Source organism: Brugia malayi (assembly GCF_000002995.4).
Source record: "Brugia malayi strain FR3 genome assembly, contig: Bm_v4_ChrX_scaffold_001, whole genome shotgun sequence".
In the NCBI taxonomy this organism is placed as follows: domain Eukaryota; kingdom Metazoa; phylum Nematoda; class Chromadorea; order Rhabditida; family Onchocercidae; genus Brugia; species Brugia malayi.
In genome coordinates this window covers 8,912,173-8,938,373 of record NW_025062479.1, presented here as the reverse complement: position 1 = coordinate 8,938,373, position 26,201 = coordinate 8,912,173, and the positions used below count along the sequence as shown (strand labels likewise).

The window sequence follows — 26,201 nt, the reverse complement described above, 5'->3', positions numbered from 1 at the left end:
CCCATCACTGCTGCTGTTAGACCAGCAAGAAAATTTCCCAGCGGAATCCACTACTTTTTTCGAATTTCAGCCCTCCCGAAAAAAGCTCCGTACTTCAAGGATGTTGCATAACGCAGCCACGTATCTATAGTTGAAGGAATCTGAACGCGGTTCTGCAGTTTATCATTGTGAAGCGATGGGAGCTGTGGGAGTGCTTGTAATCATAACTAGAGTGGGGGAGGGGGAGAGGTTATGAGGTCACCAAATGTCCAGCTTTGTCAGATTCGACGAGAACTTGCTGTATAACTAACTTCCTTCTTACTTTCTGCTGCTGCAAAGATGATAACGATTGTAGTTTGACTGAAAACTTCTCATGCAGTCTGCATCTGGATCTGAACCGAATTTAGTCGATCTCCTAACATCATGTAAAATTGGGATGCTTATTTTAGGTCTGGAGATTTTGTCGGGTAAACCTTATTAGGAAGCAGTCATCAAAAATAAGGGAACTAATTCCATCTTGTAATGTATCATACTTGTATTTCTTTTTGTCAAATTATTTGAAAATAACATTCGTTGACTTAAAAATTGCCGTTGTATATAATTTCTATCTAGATTAACGTTAATGTAATGACATCACAGGATTTTCGTAATTATCTATTTGATACGCACAGTACCAGAGACTTCTATGAAATACGTTTTCATCAGCATTAAAACCTGGTGATTATTATTGTTGGTGTTTATGCCACTGTTTACATATCATACAAGTTTTGACTCCTTATTCTGTTTGTATCTCCTACCAGTCATGCAGTCTTTCGAAGTGAATATTTAGATCATCCGCTGATTGAAAAAGTATTTGATCGACGCGGAACATATCGTATAAAATACATAATACGGAAGATATAAAACGGCAGCATGAGTCAAGTTCGAGCAGTTTATGAATTTGAAGCGCAACCAAACTCTGGAGAATTGTCCATTTCAGTAAATGAAATTCTTACAGTTGTCAGAGAAGTATGTCTTTTCGTCTTCTATTGTTCAAAAGAAAAAAGAAAAGTTTTTTGTCCTATTTGTAAACTTTGTAGGATTAAATTGATGTCGCAAATTCCCCGTAAGTTTAACCAGGTGGATCATGTTTCTTCACTGTCGTTAACTACAGCTAGAAGCATAGCTGTAGAGAATATATGAAAAAAATTTTTGTAAAAAGGACTGGTGTGTTATGGGAAAAAAAGAATTGATCAAAGAAGTATGATTGTTACGGATTCCATGAGTTTTTCTTTCTGTAAAAGTTTCTAATACTCAAAAAAAATTTTTTTTCATCCAGTTCTTTTTTAACTTCTTCAAGAAATGTTTAGGGTATCCAAGGGGGATGGCTAGAAGGTCGCAATGCAAAAGGACAACATGGGCTTTTCCCGGAATCCTACGTTGTGAAAGTCAGTACTTCACCAAGTCTTCCAAAAGTGAATTTTTCCTGCTTTCTAACTTTCATATGCTTTTGCGTAATTTCAATATGTATTGGAATCTCGTTCATGACCTCATATGCACTAGTGTTCGGTAGTTAGCTGTGGAACTGCATCTTTTTTCACAGCTTTACTTTTGACGATATGTTGTATAAGTGTTTCAAGACAAATCAAAACATTCCGTCTTTTCAAGGTATTATAGGATCTCAGTGATGTAGCATTGTCACTATTTTCTGAAAAAAATTGTGGTTGTGGTTTCTTCTGACACTAACTAAAGTGAACAATTTGTTTGAATAGTTGTTTGGATTTTAACGATTATATCTATTTATACTTTTTGCAGCCCCTTTCCCTATTAGTGCAGTTCGATTTTGCAGGGTAGATGATGTCTTTAACGTTAGTTCAGCTTAATGTGTATATTATTCATTTTCCACACGTAGTTTCCTATGTATTTGAACCTGTTATTCTCGAATAATTAATCAGCTGGATGAACGTAAAATATACTCATCCGTCCTTTTTGCTCAGGATTCTTTGCTGTTCGAACTATGCCCGTGATATTCTTTAAACTTTTTGATTCTTCTGATGTATTTTAAGGCCGTTGCTATACAACATCAAAATACTCCAGCTTTTGCTGTTAACGATCGTTGGGATGCACCCCCTTCATCTGCTCAATATCCACAGCTGATCATTCCGTCAAATGAACAGGTCTCTCTTTGTCTTTTTATTTTATATAACTGTAGTATTGGACCGTGCAATTTGAAATTTGGATGCTTCCATGGTTTTTCAGCTATTCAAAATCATTATTCATATAATAGACCTGGTTTACATCTTAGCATGATCGTTAGACCTGCTGTTTCAGCAAGTTATGCCATGTCCATGATATTGGCTTCCATCTTTTTTTCTAATTAATTATCGGTTTATTGAAGAAAGTCTGATGAACTGAATACGATAATTAGTTTTAGCCAGTGCATGATGTAGTGGCACCTCCGACCTTTGTACCAGCTTCCCATGACGATGACGATTTTGATGACTGGACTGATGATGACGAAGATTTATCGGTACGTTATGGTTTTAATTTCGTTTCATATTTTCGATATTCTGAATACGGGATGAAATCTGAATGCTGCTTTATGATTTATGTTTAAGATTGTTGTTGCGTTTGAATTTTAGTACATATGACTCATGTCTTATGGACCGTTACTGATACCGATTTTTGCAAAGCTATATCTTATTCACTTTGAGTGGAATTCGTGTCATTGAGCTTTCTTACAGATGAATTTACTGCTCTCTTTATAATAATGTCCATGTATTTCTTGACTTTTTTCCCAATAGTTTGTTAATTTGGTTCATGATTTCTTGACTAATTAAGGTGAACGTTGCTGCAAAAAATTATCTGTAACAGTCATTATTTTTTTACTTACAAATTTTTCTGAGATTAGTGAAAACTTACTGTTGTGACTTCATTTTGGTTGGAACTTAGAATATCAGGTTTAAATTCGTAGTTTGAAGTTTCGAACTGTATTCAAGTATGAAATATGAGTTACAACCAAATATTTTTCTGTAAAACGAAAGTTTCGGTTTTTTTTTTTTTTTTTGGTAAAATATTACACTTTTAGTTTTACAGACCAGAGTTCAGTTCTCTTCCCATGTTCATTGTTAAGGTCTTATTTTTTCTTACAGGAAGTTTGTAAGCATTCCATTTGTTTTTTAAAGATAAGTAATGGTAAACGAAGAATCAAAATTCGTGAGTGATGTCTTTTTATACATTTAGGAAACTGTATTAAATACGGCTGATAATCATGAAATACAAAATTACATATCCAGTAATCGAACTACTAAAAATGATGCATTGGTTAAGCAAGGAACAGTTAGAGTAAAGAATATAAATCGGTAAATCACGTTTCCACATATTTTTCATTGTCTTGTTTCCTCATCAGAAATTAAGAAATATTTTGATTTGGCAAGTTTTCTTGCTAGTGATATACTTGTTTTGTTTAAAGATGTAATATCTTGACTAATTTTTAGATTTTCCAATTTTGTTAAGTCAGGCATGGAGGATTACATTCTGCTTACTTCAAGACTCACATCAAAAACGGAGGAGCACCATGAAATAATTGTAAGTTTATTATTATATTTGCTGGGGAATGTTGAACATTAAAATTCTCGTTATTAAGTACAGTCTGGAATTTGCTGTTGATGTAATGTGATACTCAATTTCTAGCTGACAGCAGACGGAGCGGAATGGATTCCAGTTGCTCAGCCTTATTATTGCATCGTTGATAAACCGAAGAAAGAATCTAAACTCAAAGGCTTGAAAAGTTTCATTGCATATAGCGTTAAATCCTCCCTCAGCGGCATACAGGTTATTTTCCCACTTTTTTTTTAAAAAAATTTGGTTCATTCACTTCTTTTGCTGTAAACGGATTCTATCCTTTTATTATTTACTGACTCCCCAGTGCTGGGTATTTTATCGTGATTGATGCTGAGTTTTCTAATGTGTACACACAGTGGGCTAAAATACGATGTATTCGTGGTATTGTATCACTTAGCACTCGACGACGATAACAGCAACTTTCATAGAAAATTATAACAAAAACAATTTGCACTGTTACTGTAGGTGTCACGCCGATACAAACATTTCGATTGGCTTTATGAGCGGATGTCAGCTAAATACATTTTAATACCACTTCCACCACTGCCGGAAAAACAAGTTGCTGGTATGATTATATTAAATGAATGCTAGATGATTTTGCATTATATTATGCATATGCATATTTAAAGAGAATGGTTATTAGGGACGATAATAAGTTTTTATTCAGGCCGCTATGAAGAAGATTTTATTGAACATCGAAAAAGTATTCTACAAATTTGGGTTAATAAGGTATGCAGGCATCCTGTTCTCAGTAAATCAGACGTGTGGATACATTTCGTAACGTGTACAGATGAAAAAAAGTGGAAAAATGGTAAAAGAAAAGCCGAAAAAGATGAATACGTTGGAGGAAATTTTCTTTATTCGATTAGCGTTCCAAGTCAGCCACTCGATAGCAGTGATGTGTATGTTTTTTCATATTTTTTAATCAAAAAACGATAATTTAGTTCAGTGATCTTTATCTTAAAATCAACTTAGAAATTTTCTGCTTCTGAAAGATTTACTAATTATGCAATATACCTCTTTAACGCAGTTTTAGTGGGGATTCGTGAGTCTGTCCACCAGCTATTATCATGTATTACAAAGTATACTGCCGCTATGATATCATAATTGTATTTATACTGTTTCTCAGTGTATACTTCAATTTTTACTCTACTTTAAGTGAACAGAAAGTGGATACTTTTACTCGTTCGATGCGGAGTTTCGAAGAAAGTGTTCACTTCATGTATAACCGAGTCAGCGAAACTCACAAAAGGCTTGCAGGACGTAAATTTCGCATATTTATTGGCACTAGAACCATTATTTTTAATATGTAAAGTATATTATGCTTTATGTTTCTGGTGGTAATTTTGTAGCATACAAAACAAATTGGCACAAAATGGGAGAAGCGTGTACTGGTCTATGTCGATCATTCGATGTCAACCCATCATCAAGTTAGCTTTAATTTTCATACTGAATAACTTTTGCACCATCTAAGGGCTCATAGGCTTAGCAAAATTATCCGATATTGTTTTCAGTTCTGACAGTAACGATTTTTTTATAACTAATATGACTTTTCAATTTGATTGCATGTTTGTGTAGTCCGGATATTTTCCTTCTGACATTATGATACGCTTGCAAGTTAACTCACAAGGTTACATTAGAAATAATGTGAAACATAGTAGGTATTGTAACCGTTTTGCAAAATGACTGTAGTTGTCGTCCGAGCGAAATTTCTGTTTAATAAGATTCTTCCAGAAAATGAGAAAGTTACAAGTGCTTTGAAAGAAACAGCGAAAGCTCTACACTGGATCGGTGATGAACATGAGAAATTAGCTAAAAAATCATTAGATCCTCTACTGGATGCATTATATTCCTACAAAGGCTTGCTTGCCTGCATACCAGATATCGTTAATGTTCACAGAGTAAGTAAATGTAAAGTTTATTAAATATTAAAGGGTCCTAAGGGCTAAAACAGAACGATAGTAGCGTTAACACACTTTGCCAATCTATTCTGACTAGTTAAAAGTGCTGCTTTTCATGAAGCACATATAGTTAATAGCGTTTTGGTATTAGCTTTGTAAAACAGTTTAATTCCTTTATTTACATTGAAATTGCTACTTTGTTGGTTATCACTTCCGATAGAATTCAGTCTCTGTCTTCCTCTGCAAAAGAATTGTAATGATGACTTCATTTTTTTTTTTTATAATGATTTGTACAGTCAGCGATATCCAAACTGCGTGAAAATGAAAAGCTTGCGATAGAAGGTCGCGTTTCAAGTGTAGATATGGAAAAAGTGAAGGAGAAAGTTGATTCTATCAGTTACATGATGCTTGCTGAAATAGCATTTCAAAATCGTGAACTCGGCGAAGATTTCAAGAACATGATGGCGACCTATTTGGAAACCCAGGGAGAATTCTACATGAATATTGGTAGTCAGCTAAATAGTCTTGCTCAGAAGTTCAAATAAGTGTAAGTGTATGTGTAAAAGGTGTAATGTTTCTTTGTGCTCAAACTTTTCGGCGACTATTTCTTTTTTCCTGTGAGTTACTGCAAATCATTCCCTTGTAACTCATTTATTGCTCGTAGAGCTTAAACAAAATATTTGATGAAACTGCGTTTTAGGGCCCTAATCGCTGTTATCTTCATTTAATGAAGAATGGTTTCAGTATCACACCATATTACATTTCTTTCCGCTTCCACAGCGATGGTAGCGTTATTGATCAGAGTTCAGAAAAAAACTAAAGCATATAAGCCAGCAGTTATGATTTTATACAACTGAAAAAATTTTTATTGTATCTTTTCCCTTGAAACCGTTCAAATCATATCTCTTCGCCTGCAACAGCGTCATTAAGACTCGTGCGGAATCTGTTTTCTAATGACTCAGTTACGTAAAATTTTTGTTTATGCCTTTTAAAACGTGTTATATTCCGGGTATTATGTCGTTTATTTTTGTAGCTTTTTTTTTAAATGAATTTTGTTAGAATGTTTCCCCTCGTTCCTTTGAATGCCAACATTAATCTTATGATAGCTTAAATTCCCTTAAAATTTATTGTTTTAACGTATACATTTGTAAATTTAGGGTGCTCGGTTTCCACAGAGATGTCTTTTCATATCCCTTTCATCCTATCCAAATCATCAAAGGCTTTGATTTCGACATAGACCATATTACTGCTCCAATCATTATATTTCAAAAAGAGGTTTGCATCCAGCACACGATAGTTAATCATATGCTGAATAGTTCCTGTTTCGAGACCACAAACTCGTATTAGGCTTTATAAAAAAATTTTTTTTTTCAGATGGTTAATGGGGGTTACATTTTTCGGTTTTATTGCGTTACCGCATGGAAGTGATTTTGTACCGTAGACTGCTATTTTCTAATAGATGTAATTGTTGGTGAGAGTTTGCGAACGAAAAAATCAAAACTTTATTCTACGTCTTGCGTACTACGTAACCTCCTTTATAAACAGTGTGTTAGATTCCAACGATGTTCACAAAACCATCTAATCACATACACTTCAATCCTTTTCCATATCACAGAAATGAATTGATGTTAAGCTGGAATTTATGTGCAATGTATGGCTCATTAATCGTTTAAGTCACAATGAATTTTTGTGAATCATCGAAATGTGCGGATATAATTTTTGACTAAATTTAGGGAAGATGGTGCAGTACAATGATTGAATGAGCGATAGTGACTTAGGAAAAAATATCGAGATTTCCGGACCGTTGGGTCTGTGAAACATATAACGAGTCTCATCCTTGTTTACTTCCGAAATCAACCAAATTTTGGTGGCTTGCAAGCGTGAAAACTGACAGACAGATGAACAGACGTTGTTTTTAAACGAATTAAATTGTAAGTTTTGAATTCTTAATGTGGGCAAGAAGCAAAACTTACATGAACCTCTTTTTATGGGGAAGTGAATACTTATGGAGGTGAATAATTTTGTCAGCACAATAAACTGCGACTAACAGTCCTTGATAAGCAGTGACAGCTGTTAGATTTTTAGAAGTAAGAGCTACATCCTGAAATACCTCAAAGGTACGTGCTTCTAAAAGACGAATTTTCGACTGTCTAATGTCATGAATGAAGAGTTGGTTTTCGTTGTCAATGCACAGTGCTCCAGGTTTTTCCACGGCAGCAATTATGTTTCGGTCGCATATAGTAGATTCCCGAATACTCAGCAGCCAAATATAACCTCGTTTTTGTTCTACGACCAGAAGTTCTGTTATCACATCAATGACCGCCAACACCTGCAATCTCTTCTGCTTATCACACACGGATGCTGTAGAAAGACAAGTTTCAGATTTTTGTAATCGTTGCGAAACGCAAGGTTTGAAATAAATAAACGATTAAAATTCACCAGATTTTGATAGTTTTGAAATTAAAATACTAAACACTCACTTGTATGTTAGAGAACTTTGTACTCCGTTTATGGCAAAGTTCGGTCCATTGACCATCGGTTGTGAGTTCATACAGAGCCGAAAATGTTTCTCCAGTAACGCATAAATATATGTAACCATTTAATGCCATGCACAAATGTTCCTTAGTAATCGTTTCATTCTCTATCCATTTTGGTCCTTCAATCCTCGAAATGAATTCTAGTTTTTCGTCAAATCTCATTAAATTACGCTTCCATACCGCTTTGTTTCCACTTTTATCTTTTACCATCGCGGAAACCTACAATTCTAACAACCATTCGTCCTTGAAACTTTCTTGAACTTTATCAACAATAGAGGTAATCCATGAAACAAGCTTAAGAAATAACATAGTAACTGATATGTTATCATACTATACCACTAATTACCGGAATTGCCAGAACTAAAAAATGTTTATAACAAACTAATTAAATCTCAATCCGAATTAAGGAGCAAATAACTGAAGTTTGGAAGAGACTGCAAAAAAGGCAAAATTCTTCCAACAATATCACACCGACCATTATTTATCCGACAAACCACTACTACGACGGAGATTAGGAACTGGAAAAGGCTATCTATGGGAAGACAAAAAACAGTTTCCGAGCACTGTTTACGACAAACTCTATCAAATTTTGAAGAAATTTACCAAGATTTTATTATCTAGAGTGTAAATAGCGGACTGGGGCCATTTCCACTCTGAACTAGAAACTTTTTTGATGAGTCCAAATTGTGTAGAGAAAAGCAGTAAACCGTTATCATGATCTGTAACAACGATTTTATCGGTGCTCTGAAGAAAGGTGACACTGTTCGGTTGTGATAGGTTGTTGTTGATAATATGTGAACTATCCACTCTTTGCCATTGCGTCCTTTAAAACACTGAATAAAAAAAAAACTAACTAACTAATGAACTAATTCAAAATTACGTAAAGAATTGAAATGAGTGTAATATCTCACCACATTTTCCGGAGAAAAATGCGACACTTTTCTGACTTTCAGATTCCTATAAGGTGAAGTCGACTTAGAAATAATACAAAGCTTACCGAGATTGGTTTCCTTCTACCTCACTGTTCTGGGACATTCCATTTCCTTTATTATGTTCAGTCAGGCGCTGTTCGAGCTTCAATAGTAAATTCAGTAACTTATTTGAAATCAGATCAAAGCCATAAAAAATATTGCAAGGCATAAATTCTATTGTAAATATACTTCCTGGTTATATGCATTAAATCTAATTGCTTTCAGTTCAGCTGAATAACGAATGACAACAGGATCTAAAAATTTGTGGCCGGATTCATTTCAATAAGCTGTGATAAAGGTTCGAGTATGTTGGAAAACTTTTTCTTTGCACCAGTATGCAATATGACGAATAAGGTGCTCAACTGAGCGACCACCAACAAAAAGAAAAGTGCATATCGAATCGGTAGATTACCGAATGGCTTTATTTTTGCTCGGAAATCATGCTTGCATAAAAAAACAAACTTCTTGTTTTGCAATGATAAGTTGTTCATTTTGTCTTGTAACTTCCTCGATTTTTTCAGCGACCTTTCGCCATACCTGCTGTTCCTCTTTCAATCTGAGAAAGCATACTGTGGACAAAGTACACCAACAAAATTAACCGAATTTGACAGAATTAACTCAAAAACATAAGTTTTGGGCTAGAAAACTTTAACAATACTATCAAAATTTTAAAACACGAGAAACTAATCGAATAAAACCTTTTTTCTTTGTAAAGTCCAAGAAAAAAAAAAGACATCAGGCAACATACTAATTCGATAATATTTCCCTAACGAAAACGAAGCACTAACCTGAGTAGCGTTTCCTTCTGTTGCACAGTGATCTGTTCAGAACGGCTGCACAAATCACCAATTAGATCCATTGCTTGTTTCGCATTACCGTATAGTCTTTTTTCATATTCCAAGATGTCAAATTCTTCATTAGAAATAGAATTCCCTTCCTCCTTATTTCCCTTAAAGAATTCAACAGTATCTTCTTATTTCCATTAGGGAATTGATGAGCTGTTATCTGAGATGATACATCGTCACCAACTGCGTTTTTATTCTAGAACTTAGACAAACTATTTGGAGATGGACAACTGAGCATAACTACAGATGCGAAACAATAAGAGGATACATAATATAACGAAATAATCGTAGACAGGAACTGTATAGAAAAGCACTTGGAATGGCAATTCTGTAGAATAGATAAGACATCAAAAATATACCGTCACTGCTAATTCTAAATAATAAATTTTTCTAGTACAGTACATGATAAACCCTAAACGACAAATTTCTTAGTATATTTGTCAACTGAATAAGATTCCAAGAAGCTTGAGTACTACCTGCTTCGATACATTAACTGATATTCGTAGATCATGAATTCGCATTGCTTTATGGTTTAGACTGTTTATCATCTATTACGTGAGATATTTATGAAATACTTAAAAACACGACTTCCTCCTTTTTTTTTTTTTTTGCAAATCGAACTTTAATAAAAATAATCACGGAAGCTTTGCTTCACTCATTAGAAAAATTATTATAAGGGGAAATGCAAACACCTGCGGTAATGGACTATCAACAGTAGTTATAGTGGTCGACAATTGAGATGCAATCCTACCGTTGCCTGGGACTTCTTCCTTAATCCTTACGATATTGTCATGTTCCATCAGGGAGATAATCAGACAAGGAACCGGATAGATGTCGAGGGCATTACACAATTTGAGAACATCTGTCCCAGATATACCTCTAATATGCATTATATTGTTTCTCCACCTGCTTCTTGTCTTACAGCTATTTTCTTTTTATATTTTTGCTACCTGGAACCCCCTCTTCTCACTGCAATTTCAACCTGAATCTTCCACGAAATCAAACTCGAATAACGTCACACTGATACCTACGGCAGAACACTGGTCATTACCACAGTATAACAGTACATAAACCTAAAAGCAGATCGGACGAGAGGTTGTTGCTGCATCTCAGCTGGTTCAAAGTACATAATCCAAATCAGAAATACCTTCTAGCAGATTAGTCTATTACAAACTATCTGTTGTCCAGAATAACCACTAAGAGAAAACCTAAACAAAAACCGCTCATTTCAGCAGGCGAACTTGACGACCACTATGATACGCAACATTGATCTTTTATCCAGGTATCATTTTTCAGAAGCCATCGATATCCGATGCGCCAATTAATTATCTTCTCTTCCCATAAATTACTAGGATGGCATTTTTTTTTAAACCCTGATACGTATAATGCAGTGAAAATGCGTACATTCTTTCCTGTTGTGTGCTTTCAATTACTCTAGCACACAAGTCTTATCTAAGTGAAGTCATTTCTTTTTTTTGGATTTGATTAACAAATCTTACGCAGTGTATGTTCATGTATCCTGTTACCAAATCAAAGCATTCAACCATTTTATATAACAACCCAAATAACTAAAATTGTTCTCCCTCCACACATGCGCACATTATTTTTAAAGCCGCTCCGCACGGCAGCATGTTCCTGTATGGCATTCCTTTAAAAAAAAGTTTGTAATTATTAATCGCTGTAACCGCTGATTGATAATGACAAACTTTTTTTAACTGAAGTTCGCGTCCAGTTAATGAACAACTGTTACAAAATCGTAAAAAACATTCTAAAGGACAAGAACGACCAGATATTAATTTATAATCTTATGATGGAATGAAATTATATAGAAATTTGTTTGGAAAAGTACAATAAATGAACACCATCCCACATAACTCATTTAGAGAAGCATATCCAACAATATCTAATCTAAATATTGCGACAACCATCTGAAACCTTCCCCGTATCCTTGGCGCCTTAAAACCGAGCACATAAAAACTTCCATTGGTCTCGACGATATATCCATCCTCGAAATTTGTCCCTAAACAATAATATCTGAGTAAAACTCATCCAAGTTCGGGTTACTATAGAGTATTTGTGGAACTTAACTTTGTATTACAATAAATTTAAGCCTTGAAACTGTTCTACAGGTATCTAAATCATAAAAGAACATAACGACCAGTGAAAAATCAGGGAAAAGGGCTGATGGATAGCCATTAGTTTAAATCCAGATAAAGATAGCTTAATTAAACGTCACTTAAAATATATTAAGGAAATGTGAAATGAGGAGGATAAAAGGGAACAACACAAAGTAAACAACGACTGGTGAAAATAAAAACACAGTGTAGCTTCTATGAAAAATAAAAACCAATAAATTTGCATCAACAAACTTTTCCAGTGGTCATGTTTGATACTCCCAAATGCCACTTCAGTTGATCTTCTCCTAATGCATTTGGCTTATCAATCTTATTTCCGAGAATAAGTAGTGGACAAGAAGCCACTTGCTCATCGCCCAACAAACTTTCGAGCTAAAAACACAAAGAAGTTAACACTACAGTTTAAAACACAGAGTAATTATTGCAACTAAACGCACGAATTTAACTTCTGCATAAAATTCTTCTGTAAAAAAAAAAAGCTGAAATAACGACTTGATTAAACAGCACCTCACGCCTACTTTCCGCAATCCGCTCAACATCAGCACAATCCACTAAAAATACAATAGCGTCTACAGCTGGAAAATAATCCTTCCAAACACGTCGTGCTGAAAATGTTTCACTCTTTCAATTCCTATATGATCCGATGAAATAAACGCCACTAATCTTCGACAGGCATTTATCCTTGAAATGTAGAACATACTTCACTGCTTTCTGCATAATCATTGCGATTTATGACAAAAAAGTCAAACCACTACTTGCTTAAAACACAGTAATTGCTGCAACTAAATTAACCCACGGATTTGTTTTTCTCTTTGCGTAAAATTGTTGTGTGAAAAAAAGGCTGAAGTAACGGTCTGAACCAATTTAAGTAAAACTAAAGCGGTTTTAAAATGCATTACCTGCATCAAAAGAGCTATCTCATCAGCACACAAAAATCTCGTCAGTTATATAGGAGAGTCACCGAACTAACCTTGTTCGTGTCCACCAAGATCAAATGTTGTGAAGCGAATACCACCCAGTGAAAGCTCTTCAGAAGCTAGAACCGCATCTCATTAAATATACTATAAATTGAAAGAAATGATAAAAGAACAGAACCGGTAATCAAAGCTAATCAAACATAACGTGTATGAATCTTAAATTTTCTAGCACATAGCACATAAATATTATATAAAAACATTTGGAGAACAATTTCCCTATCTCTCCCTACTTTTTCAGCGTTCCCTATTTATACGAGAAATAATCTCAACGCTCCTATTCCAATGAACTATTTTCACAAAACATAAAGCCTAACATTTCCGAATATTCGTCAAGAATTAAGGGAGTTATATATGTGCATAGAACATAAACATATCACCAGTACTAGAGTACCTTCAAAGTACAGAAAGATAATCCAAAAGGATATTATAAACATATAAACTTACTAGGATGAAGTGTCGGAACATGTTGGGCCATACGATCATCTTTCAACATATGAAGAAGTGTCGTCTTGCCAGCGTTATCCAGCCCCAAGAAAACTAGTTTACCGTTTTTCTTAGTCAGACCTGTAACATTAAAATCAAAATAGCTGACGTCAACCTGGAAATTTCCGTACGTTGTTATTCACGTGTTTTATCGCTGTTTAAAGCTAACACAAAAAGAAATAATAAACTTCAAGAACTTCCTCCATGCTTTTTATTCACAACTCATCTCAAGCCTCTTAAACAATTACAGATTTGAAGTATACCACCTCAGACGAACAACATAAACATATACTTACCGAGATAATTAAGCATGCCGGACACCCAATCCCACAACCAAGACATCTCGAAAATTCTATGGCGACCACGCACCCTACCGTTTTAGTGCTAAAAACAAAGAAAATATACGGTCAAAGTAGACGTGATAATTAAAACATAGTTCACGCGTACAGATATCATTAAACAAACATACTGTGCAGGGAATATTGCTGTATCTACAAATATCCAGTCATCTAGCGTAATACATCTCCAGATCGTTCCTGTGAATTTTTATGAAGTAAAATGGTTGTAAACATGCCGATACACCAACAAAAAACCAACAGTTATTTCAAGAAACTCCTTCTGAAGATCTGATGCTTCCAGTGATTGCACCGTTAAATACATTTGCTGCATAATTTTAACTGTTGCTTTCAAAAAAAAAAAAGTAAAAACGTCAAAACTGCTTTCAAAAAGTAAAGGTCAAAACAAACAGGACAAAAAGAGCATTGGCAAACTTTACTCACTCTAAGCCTTACTTTCCTAACAATCAATCTAATGCGAATCACCTTGCGCACCCGGTAATCCCAATCCACACAGTCAGTCCACTGTGCAAACGTATTTCAGCAGTAAACGCGACAACGACACGTCTCACTGACATGCACGCTATTACAGTCACAACCCTGTGAGAACCCACCCATCTTTACAGCTCAATAATTGTTTGTTCATGTATTGTAAGGTTTGATGACTGCAAGCTTGAAATTTCTGAGAGAGGAGCAAACAATCGGCAGAAGGGTCATGCAAGAGGGTATATTTGTGACATGTTACAGGAGTATAAACGTGAATGCGAGAAAATCTTTCATCAATCTCTACGTATATTGGAATATCTACATTAGTCGCTGTTCTGCAGTTGCGTTTAGCGAATAAAATACGCTGTTTTTACGAGTTTTCCGCGTAGAATACTGTTTTTTTTTTCTTTGAAGGAGCTAAGACTTTGATGCATGTCTGCTAATATCACTGGAGGAATGGGTCATATGGAACTGAGAGGAAATAAATTTGATATCAGTTATTTAGTATGAAGTGGCAATAAAATGCATTATATTAATTGTTTTGTTTTATAAATTGAAGACAGGCAGTATTTTCTTTTGCAGGCAGCACAGTTCAAATGGGATTTTCATTTCTCTGATGCTACTAGAAACAGATTTGTTGCTGCGAAATGAGTGACAACGTCCCAACATGCTTCAACTGTCAGAATAAGCTAGTTTTGGATGAGAGTGTTTTTGAATGCCTCGAGGACGAGCAGAATCCGTTTTTAGTTGATGTATTAGTTCATTCAATTTATTTGAATCGATTTAAAAACGTTTTTACCACCATCTTGATTATTCTAATTTGTCAAAAGGTGCACTATCATGGAAATGCAATTTTTTGAGTGTAAATGAGTGATGCTTGCTACATCTTTTTCCAGGATGATCCATCGCTTTGCTTTCAAGAAGGTCCCTCAGCAATGACAGGGAATCTGTTTGATATAATATGTAATTCAAATTCAGCTTTAAAGGGACCGATGTGTGAGGTGACTGATCATACTAATTATCCAGGGTGTGTTTTATAATTTCCTTCCGGACTGATTGTGTCTTATCTCACCACGGAATAAAATTCAGGATTGTACAGAGCAGCTACTTTCGGGGATGGACCAGCATTTAAAAGAACTAGACGAAGAATGTGCACAGTACCGTGAGCTACTTGATTACTTGAAAGAAGGGAGTGATGCTCGCTTAATGGATAGAAATATTGTAGCTGCAAAACTTGCTGCTATGAAGGTAACGGAAATCTATTATCCAATTATGCTTTATTATCCTTGGTATTGCTGTAAAACTATTGTCTTCTCATGAAATGAATTTCGATATTATATGATTATTTTACATCTTTTATTGTAGAATGAAGAAGCTTCTTTGATAGGAGAATCAAGAAAATTGGAGGCTGAAGAGGCAAAATTGGATGCGGAATTAAAAAAAAAAAAAAGTGAATTATATGCTGAAAATGAATCTGCGGAATTGCTATGGAGAGTATTTCGTGACAACCACAGGTGGTCGTTTCTCTCTATTATTAGACAGATAGGAGAGAACGAGAGGAAGAATATGTCATCATATTTTTGAAATTTTAAAAAAAAATTTTTAAAAAAATCAAAAATGAAATTTTTAAAAAAAAATAAAAAATGGCGAAAAAAAATGCACTTTTTAAAAAATAATGGTGAAATTTGGTCTGTTGGATTTCCTCCTACATCTCATTACGTCGTGGTTTACTTTCGAGTGCATCCAACAGTTTTTTCGTGTAATATCTAGTAAACAGGTTATCATTAATCATATAAATCAACATATTCAAATGTGAATGTGCGTATTTCAACTGATTCTTCCAAAATGATCAAGATACTGTTCCTGTACTTTGCGGTATTAATACTTAAGGCAGTTGATCAGAATGGAAATGAAGGAGCAAGATCTGGAAGCCGAGGTGCATTGTTTGAAAAGTCAACGTGATAGACTGTCAAAAATCAATGTATTAAATACAGCATTTCATATTTGGAAGCAAGGAAGCTTCGGTACAATTAATGGTTTTCGTCTTGGTCAATTGCCACATTCTCAAGTTGAATGGAGCGAAATCAATGCTGCATGGGGACAATTGGCTTTGCTGATTAATGTAAGTTTTGGATTATTGGGAATTTGATAGTATTTACTGCGCGATTACTTTAGAATTTTATAAAGCATAATCATTTCTCCTATGTTTAAAAAACTTGAAAACGAATATTGCAGACGTTAGCAGATTGTCTTGATATTGAATTCACGTTGTATCGAATTGTGCCAGTTGGCAGTCATTCATTTGTCCAGTGTTTGGATACCGGCGCTGAATTACCGCTTTTTGGTAGTGGAGGTTTTAAACCGTTTGGTCAAAAGAAATTCGATGAAGGCATTTGTGCTTTTATGGAATGTTTCTGTCAATTGCAGAGAAATATTGAACGTGCTCAGGTCAAGATGTTACACTTTATGTTAATTCATTTTTGGTACTGTTTTTATTCTGCAATGTTCTTTGTCAACGGCATCCTTCTGCTAAATAACCATTTTTGAATGGGAGTCAACTTTAGCAATTGTTGGTTAAACTGTCAACACTATGCCGGTATAATAGCTGTTTATTATTTGCTGTGATGCATAGAGATTGTTGTACACTCATTAACTATATTGACTATATGTTGCAGGACATTAGTAATTGAAAGTGAGTAATGATAAGTAGGTAAACTACGGAGAGCCTATCCACTTATCACTTTTCCTGACTCCATCGGTTCCTTCTGTGTTCTGTCCTCGTAAACTTAAGAGGAAACATAAGTACAACCTGAATGCAGTGAAAATTCCTTACACTGTATCATTTTCATGCTTACAATGAAAGTCAAACGTTAGGTGGAGAATTAAGGTGAACTAATTTTAGTTTCGGTTCCCTCACCGAATGTACAGAGAACATATCGAAGACAATAAAATGGAGTATTCTGTTAAAATGCAGTTCAATGCCGAAGAAAGGTGGACGAAGGCAATGAAATGTCTTCTGATCAATTTTCGTTGGGCGATTTCCTATGTTGTGCATTCCAAAATATTGCGAACTGAAACAGCTTTCTCATAAAGTACCTTGATATGTGATTGTGATTAACATGTTTGTGGGTTTTCACTTACCTTTAATCGTTAAGATTTTCGTTAATTCTGACAAAGTTTGAATAGTTCCTGTCCAGTTTCCTGCTACCTAATGTTCACAACTGATATCTCATGTAAAAAATTCTTATCGACAGCCACATAGGGTCCTATGAATCTCATATGGACAGTATTATACATCGGTTTCATGGACGACTTTCTTAGACATAACCGTTTGACTATAAATCTTAATCCTTATTCAGTGTGTTTAGTGTCTATAGTTTCTTGTTCCCGTAATTCTGACTTTTGTATTTTGCTGTTGTGTATTACTAATAGACTTAAAAACTTTATTGTGGGAGTCTCATTAAGATTTGGTCGATCCATATATGAGATGTGTTACGCAATCAGTACTAGAAAAGCATGATATAAGTGCTAAAACCTCGACAAAGATGAGATAAAACAATAGAGCTTTATGCAACTTTGTCAGTGTCAGTTTAATTATAAAACAGTAAATATTGAATCCGGTTCAAGCATTAGTAAGCCGTTTTTAGAATCACAATAAGGTGTAAACACGGGTTTTGAGAATCACGATAAATAAAATTGAGTGTCACCGTGCTAGAAGACCGTTATTCAACATGTATTTGACCAAACTGGCAATAAACAGTAGGATGTTGGGCTGTCAAGCTCATTATTTCTGTGCACTAACTATCGTCATAAGACTGTCGGAACTTTCCAAAGACCATCGTTCAGGTGGTGCAGGTTCTCAATACCAATACCCTGAAAAGCATTAGCTTGGAAACCATCCATTCCTCTTTCGGTACATAAAAAACTAAATTTTGCCTTATTCACTGTAAGTATTTCATCGGCAGACATTTTTGTAAGACCTATCGCCAGTGCATGCTTTTTCCCCTCTGCCATTAGAGCCACAACCTGAAATTTAAAGTATTTTTCAAGGACGAGAAACAACTTAATAGAATACATCATACGTTTGGAATACGTGGAGGATATGGACTGATGGAACACTAATATATAGGCGGAAGTTTGTCGCATTATGTAGAAGTTGACACCACGCATACAAGCGGTTTTTTTTTTTGTTCTATCAAAATACGGGAGTGTCGGAGAAACAGTCTGTGTATGGGATTTTAAGTTATTTACAAGAGATCGATGCAAAATGATATGTATACAAGGAGGAGAAAAAACGTACACTGTTTTCGGGAACATCTACATTTAATCTGGCACCTGGACTGGTTAAACCGCGACACATGATTTGAGATCCATTGAGGACGAACTTAATTGCACCTTTATCGACCTAAAACAGTTCGAAGAATTTTTTCCGTCACCTTATTTTGAGGAATTTGATAGGCCTTTTCACTTGAACGCTAAAGCAGGATTCCTGGCTCATAAATTATGTAAAGTGCAACTACTGAACTTCGATGCACTAATTGATAACGTAAGGATGATTTCGGTAATGATAAATCACAAGGAAAATACAGACTCACGTTATTTATTTAGTGGTTTTAGTAGTGGTTAGCTGCTAGTTATAAAAACAATCACAGCAGTAGTAACAAACTTCCAAAATTTCACAGGTACTTAAATCATCAACCTTTTCATGAGGCAAAATAAAAGGATACTGATGAAGGAGACGAAGGGTAGGAAAATACGGTACATCTCTCGGTTTAATAAACAGTATCTTTCCTTCACAATCAGCAATGAGTTCGACATGTTCTGGAAATCTATACTATATTAGTAGAACAAGTCATGATGGCAATGGGTATTTTATGATATTACGATGATAATGTATAGATTAACCAATGGTGAAAAAACATGGCTTGGGAAATTTATCTCAAACAAAACCTTAAAATTCATTGGACAGAGCTGAAACAAACCCTTGCATTTGATCAATTTAAAACTGTCTTTTTTAGGTAATATATCGTTGATATAATCATCTAGTAATGGTAACTGATCTACTATTTTCGATCGTATTGATTTCTGAAATAAAAGCTGTGTTACAGAAAATTACAGTGCACCCATGGATGCAATTCCACAAAGGACTTTCAAACCTTGACATCCGATATAATTTATAACGTTCTAGACAGATTACCACGACTGTATTACCTAATAATCTACATTATTTGAATTGGCACAGATGAAATATGCAACATTACTTGCAAAAATTCCCAAACTCTGATATATCTAAGACAATAAAGTGAATTGAAAGACAACAATTTGAACCTGAGCTGACGACTTCAACTGCTGAGTACCGATTATGTCCTCTTTCTCGTCGAATTTTTTGAACATTTTAACGTCGAATTTTTCTGAACATTAATATACGGAACCAAATTATTCCTGAATATTTGTTCATTATAGTTTCAAGTATTAACTTACCAATCGTAAAAACGTAGTGGAAGTAGCTGAATAAGATAGTCAGAAATAGTACGATGCAAAACTACATCAAGCATTAAATTAACAAAGTCAGTGAAGTGTCCTAGTAATTAACTGGAATTATCTGTAAACTCAACGAAACCAGAAAGAAATAATAAGTTCATGAAGATGTAGAAACAATGTGGTGAACAGAGTAACATGAAGATAAAAGTTCAGCCAAAAATTTCCTTGTCAACATTTCTAGAAAAATAAGGTGTTACATTAACGCATTAGAAAAGTGTCGTTACTGAAGAAAGATATTTATTGGTGGAAAATATGGTATATATTTAATAGAAAATATGGTATATTTAATAATTATTGAAAAGTACATATTAAACATCAGAAACTACTTTAACTCTGAATAACAAACATTTCCAACCTAAACATAACTTATCAATTCAAAAAACGAACAATACACATGAAAACGGTCCTGAATATGTCACTTTTCTTCTGGCTCAGAAATACATATCCATTCATTTTGGATATTTTCTTTCCACAACGAAATCTGAAAACGGAAGATGTGACAGTATTCCAGCACAATTTAAGTGTAATAAAGGTCTTAAAAATATCTCGTTACTTTACATTAAATTAGTTCCATTCTTTTCTAACAAATGAACTGTTCATCTTTGTGAATATGAAAGAAACGCATCTTCTAAAAAAAGCACTGTGACGTAATGAAATATAAAATGTAGCATCTTAAAACGAATCCACTTTTTTATTAACAGCCAACTCTGTTGATTCAAACAATGAAAAATTGGAAATACTTTGCATCAAAAAATTTAAATTTCCAATGATTACCACATTGTCGCCACCCGACACTGCAAGAACAGTAGCACACAGCGACCAGCTAACATGCCATAAAATGTCATCAAAGACAACCAGTTCTTGAGCAGACCAGTACCGCTGATCAACACTCGAACAACGCCAAATGATCACTTTTCTGTCCTATAGATACAGTAATTTAGACATGGAATATTTCAAAATAGTAAATGAACGTCCGAAACGATATACGAAATACCTGCCCACATGAAGCAATTGTATTGACGTTATGAGCTGCTACTGGAGCCCAAGCTACATCACGTACCCAATCAGTGTGTCCCTCCAAAGAGATTTCTAGTTCCCAAATCCCATCTTTCTTTTCTCTGAAAATAGACCATAATGACAACTATTTAAAATGTCACAATATTAACCATTACAACTACTTTTTCTTGGAAGATAACTAGTGAAAAATATTTCTTTTAAAGAAAAGTACTTTGAAAATCCTTTATTTGATGATATCAATAATAATTTGATAACAAAACTTTACGAACCTCCATATTTTAACAAAATTATCATTGCCACCAGAAACCACTCGTTTACGTAGGACGGGTCCATCACTATGGATGAGGGATGTTGAATACATTGCAGGAGCCCAGGACACTGCATTGCAACCCTGAAACTTAAATATATGTGAAGTATGTTCACAGATGAAGATTAAATATTAAATCAATTCTTAAAAAATTGTACGACTTCTACAGGACCTAAAATGCTTATTTTCCAACTTAAAAATGCCTAATTTCAAAGTTGCAAAACACAGTACCTCTCATATATGTACAGGGTTCCGATCCACTCCTTTAATCCAAACTTAGAAAATTCATATACCTGTTCATGAGCTTTAGCAATGAGTTGATGTGTCCAAATTTTTGCTTTATTGAAGATCAATAAGGATATTGCAGTATCAGTAGAAGCACAAGCTAACGTAAGACCAAATTGGTGAGGTGCCCAACTTATCGAATTAACGCTTGCATCATGATGGTTCCATTCATAAATTCTTTGCCATTTGCCAGAGATCTCTTTCCAAACGATAACTCGTCTGTAATTTCACATTAAACAACAGTATAATGATACCGATGGATTCAATCACCATTATTAAGGTTATCAAGATTAATATTCAAATGAAAGCCCATATAATTGAATTTCATAAATCGTAAACAAATGCAAAATGAAAGTAAAGCATGAAAGCGGAACATTGCAACATGCACTAATATGCCTGGGATAGTGTGACATGCATTGCCGATGTACATATTCCTATTTGTTTCATGATTTAAATTGATAACAACGTAACCATATGTGACATGACTTCTTACTTGTCATAGGAACATGAAGCTAAAACATTATCAAATTTCGGATGCGCCCACGATACTTGCCAGACTGGACCGGTATGACCATTCAATTCAGCGGAAGGATACGTTTGCCCTGACGGTTTTAGCTGCAATAAACTATTATTTCAACGGATAAGATCGACAAAGAAAATTAAACGTGGTTCGAACAAGACCAATCATTTGGTTTTTTAGCGCCACATATTTTACTGGCTCCAAAACGTTCCTACGAATTTAATCCCCTTATTGTAGGTTTAATCACTCACATTTTTCATATCTCAAACATAAATTCAGCCCAAAAAAAAAAATACAATGAACCTCAAATATTTTAATCAAATTATCACTGGAACAAGTAGCTAGTCGAGTACCGTAATAATTCATTTGAGCATCATGCTGAAAAGAAAAAGTTTCTTAGGAAAACAATAACAACGCAGAAACAAATTAATGGATACATATGATGACTGCTGATGATAATTTCCTTTACCCATATAACAGCTCGGCCTAGACGGTTCGACTTACTATCAAATCTAATACCAAGAATCAAAATGAGAGAATAAATATACAAGTCTAGAAAATGATTCCTCAAAGTTCCACGCGTAATGGCGTACTACCAAAAAAAGTCCTGCTTAGAAATGAAAAAGATAACTCTCTTATTATTGCGACGTAGTTCTATCAACGAAGAACAGTATTAAATGACGTAACGATCACAACTGTTATGCATTAAGCGCTTCTACATAGATTGATATACAGACAAAGTAAAACATATGGATAGTGAACTTACGATAGTAAGGCGATGGGCTGTATCAAGTTTTGACACAATAGTCACCTAAAATAAACATAGGAAGGAACAAAGAGTTACATTGGTAATGAAAATAAAAGAAGACTTTTACTAAATGATTACAAAACACATATCCGCTGCAATTTTGCGTATGACTAAATAAAATCGGGATACTAACCATAACTTCCCGGTTACCTCTCGCAGAAGGCCAAATAAATCTTAAACGAATGTGTCAGCCTGAAAAGCAATTCTAGCAAATGAAGTGAAGTAGAAAAAGATAATTTTATTATACTAAATCCCTGCAATACTAATACACCTACTTAATGCACCTACGAACACTTTACCATCACTTAACGAAACAGTGATAACTTCTTTATAAGTTACCAAATAAATACCTTGGCATGGACCTCTTGCATGCATGTTGGCAAGTGTCTTCGTACCTCATTCTGTGGAATAAGGATTCCCAGGGAAATCAGATAATTATGTTTTTACTCTGCACGTGCCTTGGATATATTTGACATCTAACGTAGTTAATGTAGGCCAATGTTTTCAAAGTTCATGTACTGTATGCACACCTGAGATTACCGTACTCATCGCTGTTGAATAGTGAGATAAGAATTTCTCCAGATGCTAACTCTAGTTCCTCATCTCCTTACACCGCAGTGTATCTTTGAAGATTCAAGAGAAGTTAATATATTAATTAACAATTTGTTGATTAATTAATAGCTCATGTTAACAGTTGAAGTAAATATTTGTCATAATGGATTCAAGGTGCGCTGTAATCCGAAACTCGATACGACCTCTTAAAGGGAAAGTACATAATATTGCTGATACCAAATAGAGGTTGCTGTCTTAAACTATTATGAGATGCTTTGATATAATTAGATTTGGTGAATTGACACCATCTGTGGAAAAGCGAACCCCTAACTTCCTTTCTAAAAATACTTCCTCCCAATTTTTTACTACTTATAATAGGTTATTTTCTATAGCCACGTGAAATTACGGTCGACAGATTTTTTGTCATATTTTCTTACCGAAGAAATTTTGAAGAAAAGAAATTTCTGCAGCGATAACTACATTCAAGTACTTGCTCCTTTTTTTATTAGAACTGCAATATGCTCATTTTCTAGGTGGAAATCTTGAAAGACACAACATATATAGATACAGACAGATACAGCTGTTTTCAGAATGACTCTACTTTCGAGGCCATTCTTTTCGGGATGATTGTGGTTGAAGCCTCATCTTGCATTAGTGAATTCAAGTATTTTCCGAGCGTAGTTTGATAGTAAATTTACTGGAAATTTTCATTTAGAGCAATATAATATATTTTGGGACATAATGTAGAGAGTTTTCTGAGGACTGTTGGTCTCTGAATAATGATATTAGCATTTATCAATATTGCTACTGTGTAGGGTGAGGTGTCATTTCGAATGCAGTTGTTCGATGAAGCTGTTCGGACCGCATTCTAAAAGATGTAAAAAATTTTTATAATTTCATTTTAGCAATGACGCAAGAAACTGTTGATAAGGAAAAAAATTGGAAAATCCTAAACTCTGTGCAAGTGCCACCTCTGCGTAATTTTCGCGAATTCTTCGCTGACATGTCAAGATTTGAGGTTAGTCCTGGTCTCTGTTCATTCAAAACCGATGCTTTGTTTGATGAAGAAGTTGATTAACCATATATATCACTGCTGTTAGTCCTTTTCTGCTTTGTCCCTTCATATTATTCCATCGCCATCCATCTTATTTCTTGATTCTTCCAACCTTGCCATGTCAATGCATTTATTTTTGTCTGGAAGTTTTTCCTTATACAATGTTTTTTTATTCCATGCGAAATCCACAATAATGATTTATTGCAGATCCCACCATTTTGTGATTTGGCAAAGTGGAATAATCGTATGTTGAGCAATTTATTATATTATCAAACAAATTATTTCGCTTTTATGTCACTTGTCATATTGTTTTGTGCATCAATACAATTGCGTGACGTTTTAATTGGATTGGTTGCTATCATATCTGTGGCTGCTGTGCTCATATTTTCTCTTTCGTCAGATCCCACGTTCGTACAGGTAGGCAGACTACTATTTTTCTGGTCAAAGGTATGGTTGGACAGTTCATATTTTATAGTTTAGTAGTATTGAAAATAGTTTTTTGTTTCATATATGACTCTGCTTACGGTCGTATGTAGTTTTCTGATCTGTAGGCAGAATATTTCATATAACGCTATTTTAAATTGGAAGATATATTTTCCTGTAAGATTTTGGGAGTGATGTGGTATTGAACTTAAAATATGAAAAATTTATGGTGAAAAATGATGACGGCAGAAATCGTAATTTTTTTCAGACACGTCACGATCACACATTCATCACGTTGGGTGCTATGTTGTTGTCATTTTATTTTTTCGTTTATGCTATAGTTCCAGTTGTGACAGTACTCTTTACATTTTCACTTCCACTGTTGTTAGTTTTGGTGCATGCATCAACCCGCCTTAGAGGTTTTAAAGTTAAGTTCAATCATCAATTCGAGCGAATCGGCTTGAAGCACACAGTTATGGCCTGTTTGTTGGAGCGATGTGGTATTGAACTGAAGATATGAAGGTCTTTGTTGTTTCGAAAAAATATAATGAAGTTTTTCAGTTGGGATCCACGGGTTTTTCCTTTTTAATTTGTCATATAATGCTTTTTTTGCTGTTAATAAACTTTCACCTCGTATACTGCTTTATTTCGTTTGAAATTGAAATTTAAGCTAATCCATTTATGACTCAATTCTTATTAAAATGCTAGGTTTTTCTTTAAATCTTTTGTAATGCGTTACCATAACAGTTTCCGTAATACTTTCGTTGTTCACATTCTGCTTTATTCTACATATTTTATAGTTTATCGCATCGAATATAAAGTAATGAAATGGAAGAGCTGTTGATTCTTGTAACCAGCATAGAGGTTTTGGTGTCTTCACAAATAAATAAATGAACATATAAGGTAGTTTTTCTGCACCATTTACTCAAGCTTTTTTTGTCGTTCTTCCCAGTTTTCAACCAAAATATTTTCATTTGCGTTTTTACATTCTTTACATTCATCGGTTTCCATAATTTGTTTTCATGGAGTGTTATGCTTAATTTCATGGTTTTTTTTTTTTTTTTTTTTTTTCATTCTCCTTATTAGTTTCTTATCTTTTGCAGCTTGATTGTTTTCAATTTAAATATCCAGGAAAACTTTCCTTTATGTCAATGGAAAGGAGAAATTAGGAAGTGGTTTTATTGTTCAAATTCTTATTTGTATGGATCAGTCGTGTTTCAAAAATATGCTTCATCTTCATTTTCAATAATAAATCTGTATATTCCTTATTCTACTATTGCAGGTGTATTACTTGCTGTTCATGTATACATCCAGTTGTTATTCATTAACGAAGGGTTGAGGATTTGTGCAGTCGAGGATAACTTTGGTTAATTATCGCATTTGGAAATAGAGCTTTAATGTTAAGGGCAGTGTGGTTACTACTGTTTGGGAGTGGTTTCTGT

The 26,201-nt window shown here is 34.5% G+C and overlaps 7 protein-coding genes across 10 annotated transcripts; 3 read left to right on the top strand and 4 right to left on the bottom strand.

Annotated features, from left to right (window-relative positions):
• Positions 1 to 891: 891 nt before the first annotated feature.
• Positions 892 to 6,028, top strand: Bma-lst-4 (Uncharacterized protein; the record flags this gene model as incomplete). The annotated part of the gene is made up of 13 exons (XM_001898774.1): positions 892 to 987; positions 1,329 to 1,433; positions 2,025 to 2,135; positions 2,393 to 2,488; positions 3,202 to 3,320; positions 3,456 to 3,546; positions 3,652 to 3,792; positions 4,048 to 4,147; positions 4,250 to 4,484; positions 4,742 to 4,845; positions 4,935 to 5,012; positions 5,317 to 5,483; positions 5,780 to 6,028. 13 exons carry the CDS (start codon positions 892 to 894, stop codon positions 6,026 to 6,028), a joined length of 1,692 nt encoding a protein of 563 aa, XP_001898809.1.
• Positions 6,029 to 7,452: 1,424 nt separating this feature from the next.
• On the bottom strand, positions 7,453 to 9,850 carry Bm4078 (Uncharacterized protein; the record flags this gene model as incomplete). Its single annotated transcript, XM_001898775.2, has 6 exons — positions 7,453 to 7,812; positions 7,964 to 8,239; positions 8,624 to 8,843; positions 9,018 to 9,094; positions 9,454 to 9,547; positions 9,780 to 9,850. 6 exons carry the CDS (start codon positions 9,848 to 9,850, stop codon positions 7,453 to 7,455), a joined length of 1,098 nt encoding a protein of 365 aa, XP_001898810.2.
• Positions 9,851 to 11,739: 1,889 nt separating this feature from the next.
• Positions 11,740 to 13,773, bottom strand: Bma-sar-1 (Uncharacterized protein; the record flags this gene model as incomplete). 2 transcript variants are annotated; one of them, XM_001898776.2, is made up of 6 exons in its annotated part: positions 11,740 to 11,856; positions 12,206 to 12,343; positions 12,479 to 12,576; positions 12,942 to 13,007; positions 13,393 to 13,512; positions 13,728 to 13,773. In XM_001898776.2, the coding sequence occupies 6 exons, from the start codon at positions 13,771 to 13,773 to the stop codon at positions 11,740 to 11,742; spliced, it is 585 nt and encodes a 194-aa protein (XP_001898811.1). The 2 variants fall into 2 exon arrangements, with proteins under 2 accessions (XP_001898811.1, XP_042930104.1); XM_043074170.1 differs by lacking the exon at positions 13,728 to 13,773 and having other exon boundaries at positions 13,393 to 13,441.
• Positions 13,774 to 14,899: 1,126 nt separating this feature from the next.
• On the top strand, positions 14,900 to 17,343 carry Bma-bec-1 (Uncharacterized protein; the record flags this gene model as incomplete). Of its 2 annotated transcripts, XM_001898777.2 has the most annotated exons (7): positions 14,900 to 15,004; positions 15,149 to 15,253; positions 15,342 to 15,500; positions 15,618 to 15,766; positions 16,143 to 16,374; positions 16,488 to 16,700; positions 17,155 to 17,343. In XM_001898777.2, 7 exons carry the CDS (start codon positions 14,900 to 14,902, stop codon positions 17,341 to 17,343), a joined length of 1,152 nt encoding a protein of 383 aa, XP_001898812.1. The 2 variants fall into 2 exon arrangements, with proteins under 2 accessions (XP_001898812.1, XP_042930103.1); XM_043074169.1 differs by lacking the exon at positions 15,149 to 15,253.
• Positions 17,344 to 18,059: 716 nt separating this feature from the next.
• On the bottom strand, positions 18,060 to 19,646 carry Bm2149 (Uncharacterized protein; the record flags this gene model as incomplete). The annotated part of the gene is made up of 6 exons (XM_001898778.2): positions 18,060 to 18,125; positions 18,189 to 18,278; positions 18,553 to 18,657; positions 18,952 to 19,073; positions 19,235 to 19,337; positions 19,581 to 19,646. The coding sequence occupies 6 exons, from the start codon at positions 19,644 to 19,646 to the stop codon at positions 18,060 to 18,062; spliced, it is 552 nt and encodes a 183-aa protein (XP_001898813.1).
• Positions 19,647 to 20,208: 562 nt separating this feature from the next.
• Bma-npp-20 (Uncharacterized protein) lies at positions 20,209 to 22,866 on the bottom strand (the record flags this gene model as incomplete). 2 transcript variants are annotated; one of them, XM_043074168.1, is made up of 9 exons in its annotated part: positions 20,209 to 20,274; positions 20,568 to 20,714; positions 20,788 to 20,911; positions 21,080 to 21,201; positions 21,411 to 21,621; positions 21,896 to 22,017; positions 22,226 to 22,300; positions 22,689 to 22,733; positions 22,864 to 22,866. In XM_043074168.1, the coding sequence occupies 9 exons, from the start codon at positions 22,864 to 22,866 to the stop codon at positions 20,209 to 20,211; spliced, it is 915 nt and encodes a 304-aa protein (XP_042930102.1). The 2 variants fall into 2 exon arrangements, with proteins under 2 accessions (XP_042930102.1, XP_001898814.2); XM_001898779.2 differs by lacking the exons at positions 22,689 to 22,733; positions 22,864 to 22,866 and having other exon boundaries at positions 22,226 to 22,288.
• A 1,323-nt stretch (positions 22,867 to 24,189) lies between these two features.
• On the top strand, positions 24,190 to 25,279 carry Bma-praf-3 (Uncharacterized protein; the record flags this gene model as incomplete). The annotated part of the gene is made up of 3 exons (XM_001898780.1): positions 24,190 to 24,300; positions 24,544 to 24,753; positions 25,028 to 25,279. The coding sequence occupies 3 exons, from the start codon at positions 24,190 to 24,192 to the stop codon at positions 25,277 to 25,279; spliced, it is 573 nt and encodes a 190-aa protein (XP_001898815.1).
• Positions 25,280 to 26,201: the final 922 nt, after the last annotated feature.